This window comes from Balaenoptera borealis, assembly GCF_965194805.1.
Source record: "Balaenoptera borealis genome assembly, chromosome: 3".
Taxonomy (NCBI): Eukaryota; Metazoa; Chordata; class Mammalia; order Artiodactyla; family Balaenopteridae; genus Balaenoptera; species Balaenoptera borealis.
The window spans coordinates 126,162,108-126,174,929 of NC_138866.1; the positions used below are offsets into that span (position 1 = coordinate 126,162,108).

At 42.3% G+C, this 12,822-nt stretch overlaps 1 protein-coding gene and 1 long non-coding RNA gene across 3 annotated transcripts in view; both read left to right on the forward strand.

The window, feature by feature from the left end:
* LOC309624921 overlaps nt 1-12,822 on the forward strand; it is a 999,471-nt gene that overhangs the window by 703,536 nt on the left and 283,113 nt on the right. The gene's annotated exons all lie outside the window — the stretch shown is intronic.
* The window catches only part of CHRNA7 (cholinergic receptor nicotinic alpha 7 subunit), a 134,205-nt gene that overhangs the window by 99,165 nt on the left and 22,218 nt on the right, over nt 1-12,822 (forward strand). Inside the window, exon 5 of the mRNA XM_082383640.1 lies at nt 10,713-10,792. Coding sequence (XP_082239766.1) covers nt 10,713-10,792 — 80 coding nt within the window. The remainder of the gene's footprint in view (nt 1-10,712; nt 10,793-12,822) is intronic.

The following is a 12,822-nucleotide window of genomic DNA, read 5'->3' on the forward strand; positions in this document are numbered from 1 at the left end:
GAATGGCTATGTTTACAGCAGGAAAATGTACACACACACATGCACTCTCATGTGCACGCACACACGCTATAAGAAAAATGGTGCAATTAAGGTTAAAGGTCAAGTCATAATGATAAAAAACAGTTTCTGAGAATATTTAACAAATTTCACATGTATGCACCTAATAAAATAGCTTTGAAACAAATGAAGAAAAATTGGCAGATAAATCCATAATTGTGGTAGAAGATTTTAATGTACTTTTTTTTTTAGTAATTGATAGTTCAAGAAGGAAAAAAAAGTGTCAGGATATAGAACTTCATAATTAACAAGCCTCATCTAATGTAGAGAAATAGATACAGATAGACACAGATAGAGAATCAGATGTGTCCTTGTTCTACTAAAAATACATATCTGGAGAACTAAGTACCCAAATGTGAATTAAAAAAAAAACTTTAGCATGTGTGAATGTGTGTGTGCATGTGTGTATATATGTAGGGAGAAATCCATAGCCTTAAATGCTTACATTAGGCAAGATTTTAAAACTAAAATTTGTGAATTAATTACCAATCCCAAGAAGTTAGGAAAAAAAAATATTAAGTAAATAGAAGGAAGAATAAATGAAAGAGTAGAAATTTATGAAATGAGAAAAATAAGATAGAAATCAAGAAGGAATAAGTTGGTTTTAAAAAGAACTAATAAAATGAACACATCTCAGGGAATAATTATCAGGAAAGTAAAGAAGAGAGAATATTATGGACAACTTTATGCCATTGAATATGGAAACTTAGACAGAATTTATTTTTTCTAGAAAAATATAAGCTGGTTCTAGACAAAATAGAAAAATAGACAAGATAATTGGATCTATCTACCTATCTACTATCTATCATCTATCTATCTTTAAAATATGCTTTATTTTTTAGAGCAGTTTTAGATCCCCAGCATAGTTGAGAAGGTTCGGAGATTTCCCACATAGCCCTGCCCCCACAATGCACTGCCTCCCCCATTATGAACACCCTCACCAGAGTGGTATGTTTGTTACAATCGATGAGCCAACATTGACAAATAATGATCACCCAAAGTCCATAGTTTACACTAAGGGTTCTCTTTTTATGTTGTACATTCTATGGATGTGGACAAATGTATAATGACATGTATCCACCATTATAGTATCATACTAGCTTCACTGCCCTAAAAAACTTCTGTGCTCCTCCCATTTATCCCTCTCTCCCCCCAACTCCTGGAAACCACTGAACTTTACTGTCTCCATAGTTTTGCCCGGTCCAGAATGTCACATAGTTGGAATCATACAGTATGTAGCCCTCGGACTGGCTTCTTTCACTTAGTAGTATGCATTTAAGCTTCCTCCAGGTCTTTCCATGGCTTAATAGCTCATTTCATTTTAAGACTAAATAACATTTCATTGTCTGGATATACCACAGTTTATTTATTTATTCATTCACCTGCTCAAGAACATCTTGATTGCTTCAAAGTTTTGGCAATTATGAATAAAGCTGCTTTAAACATCCATGTGCAGATTTCTGTCTGGACATAAGTTTTCAGCTCCTTTGAGTAAACACCAAGGAGTGTGATTGGTGGATTGTATGGTAAGAGGATGTTTAGTTTTGTAAGAAGCTGCCAAAGTGTCTTTCAAAGTGGCTGTTCCATTTTGCATACCCATCAGTAATGAATGAAAGTTCCTGTTACTCTACATCCTTGCCAGATGTGGTGTTCTCAGGGTTCTGCATTTTGACCACTTAATAGGTGTGTGGTGGTATCTGGTTGTTTAAATTTGCAATTCCCTAATATCTTCTTTGTTGAGGTGTCCAAGTTTTTTTTGATTGGGTTGTTTTCTTACTGTTAAGAGTCATTTGTATATTTTGGTTAGCAGTCTTTATCAGGTATATCTTTTTTCAGATATTTTCTACCAGTCTGATGCTTGCCTTTTCATTCTCTTGATTGGTATGTTTTTAAAAAGAAAATTGAAAAAGTGGGTTTTGCAGGCAACTTCCACCTAGCATACAATATCACTTATGAGCATGTATGTATGCATCTTAACTAGAGTATTAACTCACTAAATCTAGCAATAATTTTTAAAAAATCATAACAAATTTAGTTTTCTAATGAAAAATAAGTTTTGTTTAACTTTAGAAAAATTCATTCATATAATTCATTCTATCAATATTAACAGAATGAAGGAGAAAAATCATACGATCATCTTGGCAGCTGGGGAAAAATCAGTTGATGGTATTTAATACCCATTTGTGAAATAGAAGAAAACTTGTGTAACCTGATGTAAGGTGTTTACCAAAAGCTCATTTAATGCTGAAACATTACAAGTTTCTATATGTGGAACAAAATAAAGATACACATTGTCATCACTTAAAAAAATATCTTAAGAATGATAAGAATCTTAAATAACAAGAAAAGTAAAAGAATGAAATATTAAGGATTAGAAAGGAATAAACTAAATTACTATCATTCATAGACTATATGACTTTTTTCCAGTATTTGCAGGTGTTAAAAAGTATCAATAACTAAATCTAAGACCAAAATAAATGGTGAGTTATATATTTATTTCTGGGAAAACTCAATATCATAAAGATGTCAAAATTTCCCAAACTAGTCTGTAAATTTAATGTGATTCCACCTAAAGTCTCAACTGGGTCTTCATGGGACTGGACAGGTAGATCCTAGAACTTAACAATGATGAGTAAAGGGCAAAGGATAGGTAAGATAATTTTTAAACAAAAGAACAAAGTTGTCGGAGACTTGCCTTGCCAAATACCAACATTTCCATTAAGTTGTAGTGATTAAGATGATGTTGTACTGGATCAGGAATAGTCCTATTGATCAAGGAACAATATTGGGAGCCCAGAAACTTGACACAGGCTTTGATAACATTATCCCATATTATTTATAACATTGTTATAATTCATTCAATGTTACATCCAATGTTATAATCCATGTTATATGCTATTTAGCATACAAATGGGTGGGTAAAGAAAGGATCTTGAATAGATTCTTCTGGAAGCCTCCTGCTGATACCTAGATGTCTGCCTCCTGGGATCTCTGAAAGGTAGAAACGACCATGAAATTTCAGTTCTGCTCAAGACTTTTGGTCATGATCTGTGACAAGCCACATTGCTATCATTTTAACATGTCCTTAACACTTAAGAATAAAATACAAAACAAAATATCCAGAGAAAGGACTTACTACTCTTTTTTTTTTTTTTTTTTTAAGCAGATATTCATTTTTATTTATTTATTTATTTATTTTTGGCTGTGTTGAGTCTTCGTTTCTGTGCGGGGGTTTTCTCCAGTTGCGGCAAGCTGGGGCCACTCTTCGTCGCCGTGCGCGGGCCTCTCACTATCGCAGCCTCTCTTGTTGCGGAGCACAGGCTCCAGACGCACAGGCTCAGTAGTTGGGGCTCACAGGCCTAGTTGCTCCGCGGCATGTGGGATCTTCCCAGACCAGGGCTCGAACCCGTGTACCCTCCATCGGCAGGCAGATTCTCAACCACTGCGCCACCAGGGAAGCCCAACTACTCTCTTTTGAAATAAAATTAGTCTATTCTCTACAGACTTTTTTTCCTCTGAAATCTGGGCATCAGCGGTATCTTAACATGTAATTGGCAGCTTTTTTTTTTTTTTTTGCTGTTACCGATATATTGTTTTTATTTTTATTTTTTTAACACCTTTATTGGAGTATAATTGCTTTACAATGGTGTGTTAGTTTCTGCTTTATAACAGAGTGAATCAGCTATACATATACATATATCCCCATATCTCCTCCCTCTTGTGTCTCCCTCCCACCCTCCCTATCCCACCCCTCTAGGTGGTCACAAAGCACCGAGCTGATCTCCCTGTGCTATGCGGCTGCTTCCCACTAGCTCTCTATTTTACATTTGGTAGTATATATAAGTCCATGCTTTTGTCTCCTTAGGTAGGTTTATTCCTAGATATTTTATTCTTTTTGTTGCAATGGTAAATGGGAGTGTTTCCTTAATTTCTCTTTCAGATTTTTCATCATTAGTGTATAGGAATGCAAGAGATTTCTGTGCATTAATTTTGTAACCTGCTACTTTACCAAATTCATTGATTAGCTCTAGTAGTTTTTTGGTTGACTCTTTAGGTTTCTCTTTGTAAAGTATCATGTCATCTGCAGACAGTGACAGCTTTACTTCTTCTTCTCTGACTTGGATTCCTTTTATTTCTTTTTCGTCTCTGATTGCTGTGGCTAACACTTCCAAAACTATGTTGAATAATAGTGGTGAGAGTGGGCAACCTTGTCTTGTTCCTGATCTTAGTGGAAATGGTTTCAGTTTTTCACCATTGAGAATGATGTTTGCTGTGGGTTTGTCATACATGGCCTTTATTATGTTGAGTTAAGTTCCCTCTATGCCTACTTTCTGGAGGATTTTTATCATAAATCGGTGTTGAATTTTGTCAATAGCTTTTTCTGCATCTGTTGAGATTATCATATGGTTTTTCTCCTTCAATTTGTTAATGTGGTGTATCACATTGATTGATTTGTGTATATTGAGGAATCCTTGCATTCATGGGATAAACCCCATTTGATCATGGTGTATGATCCTTTTAATGTGCTGTTGGATTCTGTTTGCTAGTATTTTGTTGAGGATTTTTGCATCTATGTTCATCAGTGATATTGGCCTGTAGTTTTCTTTCTTTGTGACATCTTTGACTGGTTTTGGTATCAGGGTGATGGTGGCCTCGTAGAATGAGTTTGGGAGTGTTCCTCCCTCTGCAATATTTTGGAAGAGTTTGAGAAGGATAGGTGTTAGCTCTTCTCTAAATGTTTGATAGAATTCGCCTGTGAAGCCATCGGGTCCTGGGCTTTTGTTTGTTGGAAGATTTTTAATCACAGTCTCAATTTCAGTGCTTGTGATTAGTCTGTTTATATTTTCTATTTCTTCCTGGTTCAGTCTCGGAAGGTTGTGCTTTTCTAAGAATTTGTCCATTTCTTCCAGGTTGTGCATTTTATTGGCATATAGTTGCTTGTAGTAATCTCTCATGTTCCTTTGTATTTCTGCAGCGTCAGTTGTTACTTCTCCTTTTTCATTTCTAATTCTATTGCTTTGAGTCTTCTCCCTTCTTTTTTTTTAATTTTTTTAAAAAATTTTATTTATTTATTTATTTTTGTCTGTGTTGGACCTTCGTTTCTGTGCGAGGGCTTTCTCTAGTTGTGGCGAGCGGGGGCCACTCTTCATCGCGGTGTGCGGGCCTCTCACTATCGTGGCCTCTCTTGTTGCAGAGCACAAGCGCCAGACACGCAGGCTCAGTAGTTGTGGCTCATGGGCCCAGTTGCTCTGCGGCATGTGGGATCTTCCCAGACCAGGACTCGAACCCGTGTCTCCTGCATTGGCAGGCAGATTCTCAACCACTGTGCCACCAGGGAAGCCCCCTCCCTTTTCTTCTTGATGAGTCTGACTAATGGTTTATCAATTTTGTTTATCTTCGCAAAGAACCAGCTTTTAGTTTTATTGATGTTTGATCCATGGCAGCTTTTATTCCTTAAAAGATTTAAGATAAATGGCACCTTAGATTGACAGTCTTTTGAGATAGATGGGTTTCCTCTTTCTTCTTCATTTTCTTTTTTTCTTACAATATTTTAAATTTTATTTTATTATTTTTATTGAGATACAATTGATCTATATATACAACATTGTATGTTTACTGTGTACATTGTGTTGATTTGAAACACATATATATTGCAATATGATTACCACTGTAGCATTAGCTGACACCTCTATCCTCATCACATAATCATTATTTCTTTTTTGTGGTAGAGCAATTAAGATCATTTTCGTCTTTTCTGCTCTTCCCTCTCTCTCTTTCAAGGACCATGTGAGCTCAGAGGGAATGGGTCTGATGATGCCTGAGACCCTATTCATTACAGTCCTCACCTCATGAGCCCACAGTGTGCTCTCGACAGCAGTGCAGTGTACCTGGGGTTTTTTGCTCAGAGATGGGGGTCAGTGCTGTGGGGAGAGATGAGCAGGGGCTGCACCAAGCTGGGATCGGAGGGCTCTGCTTCCAGGGCCAGGAGCCCTTTCCAGGGCTGGGATCAGGCACTGTGTCAGACCCTGCAGATGAGGAGCAGGAAACAGTCTTAGCCCAGACCACCAGGGTTCACCTGTGCCCCTTGGGCTCTGCCTACCTGTGCTGCCATTGACGTCTGGAAGCACAGTTTGTAATCCTTCCCTAAGGATGGGCCCTTGGGTCCTGCAGGCATAGCCACTGGTGGTTAGCTCTCAAGCCCCTGTACTAGCCTTGCTGCTTGGGACAACATCTCATTCACCCCTGCTCCAGGCAAACCTCACCTTCATGAAGCCTCCCTCAGTCCAGTCTACCTCCAGGTGTGTGATCAGACTATGCTCTCTGCTGGGGACACGCCCACCTTTCCTGGTGGGCTCACAGAACCTGTGAGCCTTCTGTCCATCCTTAGAGCCTGTCCAGATGTCCTCTGCTCCTGACTACTTGACGGATAACATAGGACCTGCACCTTCAATATTGGGGTTAAATATGCCTCCTCTCCATGGGCACTTCTCAGTGGGAGTGCCCAGAGCTCTCCTCACACCAAGTGCAAGCTCATCTGTCCATCACTACCTGGACAAGGACCAAGGCTGCTGGAGGGAAGAGGTTTTGAGGGGAGTGAAGGGCCACGTGCCAGGGTCGTCAAAAGTTCTGAGGGTGTATCCTGTCCTCTAGTAGTCAAGAAAAAATATATATGTTTGACTGTTTTCTAACGGTTTAATACAGAAAGTTTCAGGTGCACACCAGCACAGAGAGAAGAGTGAGCTGTGTTCTGTGAACCCACCCAGCCTCCAGGGTGACCAGAATCTGCTGGCTACAAGGCTGTGATACCACGTGGCCTCAAGGTCACTGTCAGCTGGCACCCAATGGACATCACTGATATTGTTGCCTGGCAGGTCCTTGCAGTGGTTTTGGTCACTCATGTTTCACAGGGACTTCATCCCCTGCCTGTTTTCAGACTTAGATTTTAGCAACAGAACCCCTTTTCAAACAAACCTTATCTCCAGCCCTAATGGTCAAAACAGATGAAGTGGTATTAGCACATAATTATTACCAGAGTTTACTTTTATATCATTTACGTATAAAATCTATTTGCCCCTGGGAAAGAACCCTAAAACTTCCATAGTGAGCATTAAGATTTGAATTTTGATAATGATGACAGCGGTACATTTATCTCAATATTCTATTTTGGTTGAACGGTATTCAGAAATCACTGAGTCACACAGGTAAGCTGTTGCTAATGGCAACAGATTTTTATCTTGTTTTTACCCATTTGCCTTGTGATCTCAAGAGTCTTTTCAATTAAATTGCTCCAAATCCATGGAGAAAGAGCTGTATGAATTTTTTTTTCTTCCAGAATTGAATCACTAACAGATGCCCACAGCCTTTATTATAAATATAAAAATCAGCCAAGACAACACCCAAGCTTAAAATAAGCAAAGCTATGCAAGCATCACACAGTGCTTTCTGCTGTTGCTGCTACAGAGGGGGGAAGAGGTGCCAAGGCAGATGCAGGTTCTGTGCTGGAATTGTAGATTCAAATGTGAATTTTTTTTAAAAGAGCAGTAATGCAAAACTGAAATCTTACTGGGTGACTCATTTTCAAGAGTTTCAAATACATGCAGTATTCATGGCAAGAGGAGTTTTAGTTTCACGTCCACCAGAAAAGAAGCTAAACTGGCCACATGAACTAATACATTGGTAGTGTCTGAAGAGTTAAAATTTTGCAAACAATTATTTGAGTGTTTTTGGACTTTTATTATCATTTTGAAACACAAGGAAAAGAAAATATTGGAATCAAACATTTGCAGAAACCTGAAGCACCTCCACAGAATCTTGGGGTTCCAGAGAACCTAATTTAAAAAGCAGGATAAAATCCAGGGTGAGTTTGTGAAGGTCCACATCCTCAGATATTTGGTGCCCTGTCACTGTTTGTGTCTCATTAAGACAGTCGGGTACAGACTGCAGTCAAGCAAAGAATATTTACATCTTGAGCCTTCCTCCCCCTCTCTCTCCCTGAGTGTGTTTGGAAGTCAGGAGGTGGATGTGTCCTTTTTCATCTCAGAGGATTATCTTTTTATTGTAGCTTAGTCTTCCTCCCTTCTTTCTTTAAGCTTCATCACATTTTTGTTTCATATTCAAACCTTGGCTTTCTTGTACAGTTTTTTCCTGAAGTTTCTGGTGGCTTTTTTTAATTAAAGATTTTTGAAAAAAATGTGCCCTTAATCAAATCCATGGTGTTTTCCACCTTATTGTTTCTTCTCTTCATTACTCTGAATCCACTTTACTCTCTTCAGAGACCCCTTACATCTTGCTGTAATTTGGACCCTGCCCCTTTTTCTAGACCCACTACACAGCTCATCATGAAAATTCCTTTTCCGGATCTTTAGGTTTAGTCTGAAAGTTTATTTCTTCTTCTTTAGTATTCACCCTCATTTTTCTGGAGCTGATGCTCAAGTCCATGACCAAGAAAATATACATAAGAAACAAGCTCTCCGGCACCTTAATGTTCTTAAAAACACCTTTCTTTGCCTTCATGTTGGAGGGGTTTCTTTCAGCTCTGGAATTTCTCTCTGTGATTTCTCTCCCTCCCACTACCCACCCCTGCCCCCAATGTCTCTTCCGCTTCTGTTGAGCGCATTTCCCTGGCCTTTACTCTGAGGCCCTCATCCTTTCGGTCTTACGTTTCATCTCAGTGATTCTTATCAGCCAAACCTCCCGCCAATTTATAAAGATGTATTTCATAGATCATGTTTTAACTTCCATATTGCCATTTGTTTTTCTAAATGCAACATCCTCTTGAAGTTTTGTGAGGATATTACTTTTTTAAGAGGTAATTTTTCATTCCTTTCATTGACTGTTTCTTCTTGGATCTTTCTTGTCTCTGTCCTTGTCTCTCACAGTGAAGGCTGTCCTCAGATATCTCATGATGGTGAGTTTCCCCTTTAGAGGATTTTGGGAACAGAAAAGGCTGCAGAGGCTCTGTAGACGTGGGCAGCCCTTAGCAGAGGTTCTCCAGTTGCTAAAATGAGGGAAACTTAACTCGAGGTGCTGGCACCTTGACTGGCTGCCTACATTTTCTTGAGGCTGTTTACTTTTTTATTCACCTGTAGGGTGACATTTTTTTTTAATATCTTTATTGGAGTATAATTGCTTTACAGTGGTGTGTTAGTTTCTGCTTTATAACAAAATGAATCAGCTATACATATACATATATCTGCATATCTCCTCCCTCTTGCATCTCCCTCCCACCCTCCCTATCCCACCCCTCTAGGTGGTTACAAAACACGGAGCTGATCTCCCTGTGCTATGTGGCCTCTTCCCACTAGCTATCTATTTTACATTTGGTAGTGTATATATGTCCATGCCACCTTCTCACTTCGTCCCAGCTTACCCTTCCCACTCCCCGTGTCCTCAAGTCCATTCACTACATCTGACATTTTAAGGATATGTTTTAATCAGGCATGGTAAAATGCAGACACAGAAATGACTGTCAGGAAGGAAGGAAGGAAGTTTATCATGCAGTTCCCTGGAAACAGGAGGCATGCTCGCCGTACAGGGCCACACAGGGAAGCACCAGGGACCGTCAGGAGGCAGAGGGCGTGAGGGGAAAATGTGGTCAAAAGCCTTTATTGTGGTTTCCATGGAATGGAACTGGTGAGGCAGGGTAAGCAGGGCTAGGACCGGGAATGCCTTCAGCAGGCTTGGGTACATATGTCCTGTCCCTGTTTGTCTGGTGCCTGGTCCTGGGGTGATTAGGGCAGGTGGGTGGTGGCCAGGAGGGTGAGAGCTCCATAAAAGAGATGGTGGGGGTGTGGGCTCTGGATTGGTTGCTTTCCATTTGAGCGAGTTGTTTGCTATCTCTAGGAACTGGTTGACCTGGGGCGGGGGTGGGGGTGGGAATAGTCCCTCCAGGATCAGCAAGACCCCAGATGTCAAAGTGTCAGAACACAGAAAATGAAAAACCTGGATAATAAGGGCTGTTGGTCTTAATTGTTTTTCCTTTCCGTTTTGTGTGCCCCCTTTAACCAGGTTGGTAACTCCTGGCTGTAGGAGGTTCTGACCTTGGGCAGGGGGTCGGGCTGGAGTGCGTTCTTCTAAACTTGAACCTAATTCTTCTGTCTCCACCTGTGCTCCTTCCTGTCATCACTAATCCTGGAGCCCCGTACTCCTTGAGGCTGCCCAGCTCCCCCGTGCACCTGCAGCCTCAGCCACTCAAGATGGATTTCTCAAGCACCAACCGAGCTTTGGTCCCATTCAAGGGGCTGGAACTAGAGCCTTGAACACAGTGGGTCTAAATCCCACCCTTAAGGGCTGATAGAGGGGCACTGTGCTTCCCCCCACTCTTTATCTCCTGCAGATAGATTGAAATGTCTCATCTGCCAGTGTCCTCCTAAGTTGTCTTCAGGTTTCATATTTGCTAAGAGCTTTGTTTTATATGCACATGGAAAAAATCGGCATCCCTATGAAACGGAGGTGGGCATTGGTCTCTTCCCCCTGTGCTCTGGGAAGACCTTCCAGGTCAGCCACAGGTGGGGCTCTCAGACCGCCGCTGGCTGCCCCAACTGCAAGCAGCAGCCCCTCTCAGAGCTGCTCGGACTGCAGGAACAACCGCCTTAAGGGCATGGGGAACCCACTGCCCAGCCGGGCTGGCTCACGGATCCTTCTCCTGTTTCCAGTGCTGATGAGCGGTTTGACGCCACGTTCCACACCAACGTGTTAGTGAATTCTTCTGGGCACTGCCAGTACCTCCCTCCAGGTAAGTGCCGCTCCCTTTGTCCCCTGCAGTTAGACAGCGTGAAGGAGGTTGGGGTGCCCGACGGTGCCCACAGGGGCAGCGGCTGGCTCTGTGCTCTGGGCATCCTTAGCCTCCATGCACGGCCAGCCCTCCTGACTTCTCCTCTGTGCTTGCACGTATTCCCTGAGCGTGGCAATGCCGTCTTCCTCTTTTTTGTCTTGGGATCATGGCTCAAGCTGTCTTTGCCAACACATGTCCTCTGTCCTTATTGTCTGTCCGGTGTTCTTAAAGTTCATCCACAACTAAAACAAGTCTCCGTTGTCAGGTCATTTCTGTTCTCCTTATAGCCTGCAAGCCAACCTCCAGGTCATTTCCTCCTCACAGCCTGCCTTTTCCTTCCCACTGCACTGGGTACCTGGGTATGTGCTGCCCTCCAGTGTCGGGGTGAGATGGTGACCTTGCTGGGCGGGCTTCTTGAGTGTGTGCATTAAAGCCCACCTGCTTGTTAGAGGCGAGAACAGGTGGTTTCCAAGGGACTCATCAGTAATTTCTTCCTGAAAGAGCTTCTCTCCTTCTCAGGCAGCTGATGGGTAACTGCTGGGGTTGAATCTCCTCCCACCAGCCCATCATTCCCTGTCAGTTCACAGGGCCTTGGGAAACCCGGGCTTTGTGCCCTCAAGATATTAACAGATTTTAAAAAATCTTCTAGGTGATTTTTCACGTGTTCTTTTCCAGGGTTATTTCCCCCACTGCAACTGTTTAACTTCCTGTTCCCAGGCAGCCTGCAGCCACCTACCCCCTCACCACCAACACATACACCACAAACACACACACACAAACACACACGTACACACGTCACCCACTAAAGCCATACATACACACCACACATATAGACACATCACACAAAAAACATACCACACACTATCCGCACACACACCACACACTCTCACAGACACACACACACACACACACACACACACACACACCCTCCAGCAGTCAGCCCCGTCTTGTGCCCTCGGATTCATCTCACAGCTCACAGCAAAGCTGGTTTTGCCTCCTGGGTTGTTGTTTACATGCTCTTTCTCATTAGCAGAGGATAAGCGTCCCGAGGGCAGGATCTGTGTTTATTCCCATTAGAACCACCCTCATCAACCAGGGGCCTGGCCCACATGTAGGTAAACAAACGTGTCAGGGATTGAACCTGTCACAGGCAGATACCATCCATTGTTGTCTGAGGAGATGGAAGGACTCCAGACTTTCAGGTTTTCTGTCTTAAACCTTGTGATTCCTTGCTTCTTCCTCAGCCCCTCCTCTCCTCCCCCAGGCCACGCAAGCCTTCCTCCTAACAAAGACCTCTGGGATGGGTCTTCCATCACTGATACACTCTTTTACACCAGGCCTAGAAGTTGCAGCTTCTATCATGAGAACTATTTTGGAAAACGACCTCCAGCAGTCATCAGCGTAGAAGAATACTGGGCTGCGGGCTGTTTTGAAGGCTGAGGCTATTTTCAGCCACAGGAGCAGCACTCCTGACCCCCGAGCCCTCTGTGCAGCAGCCCCTTTGGGGCCAGTTCCTACATCCCAGCCTCCATGGCCCCTGGAGTCTGTCAGGAGGGCACACTGAGCTTTGACTGTGGGAGTCTCCCCTACTCTGGCCGAGAGAGTGTGGGGTTGTCTGGTTCAGGGGAGCAAGACTGCGCCTGGGGTCGCGTAGACCTGATCTGGGAAGCTGCTCTGCTCCAGCAACTAAACAGGCAAAAAGTGCTTCAGATGCAAGCTTTGAAATAGACTTGGTTATTAGGAAATGACTTCTTTCCCATGTCATATTTTTATTTTTTAACAGCATTATTGAAGTATAAGTTACGTATTATACAATTGACCCATTTTAAGTGCACGATTCAATTATTTTTAGTAAATTCACAGAGTTGTACGACCACGACTGCAATCTAGTTCTAGAACATTTTCCATCACCCCCCAAAGATCCCTTTTGCCTGTTTGCGGTTAATCCCCACCCTCACTGCCAGCCCGAGGCAACCACTGACCTGCTTTCT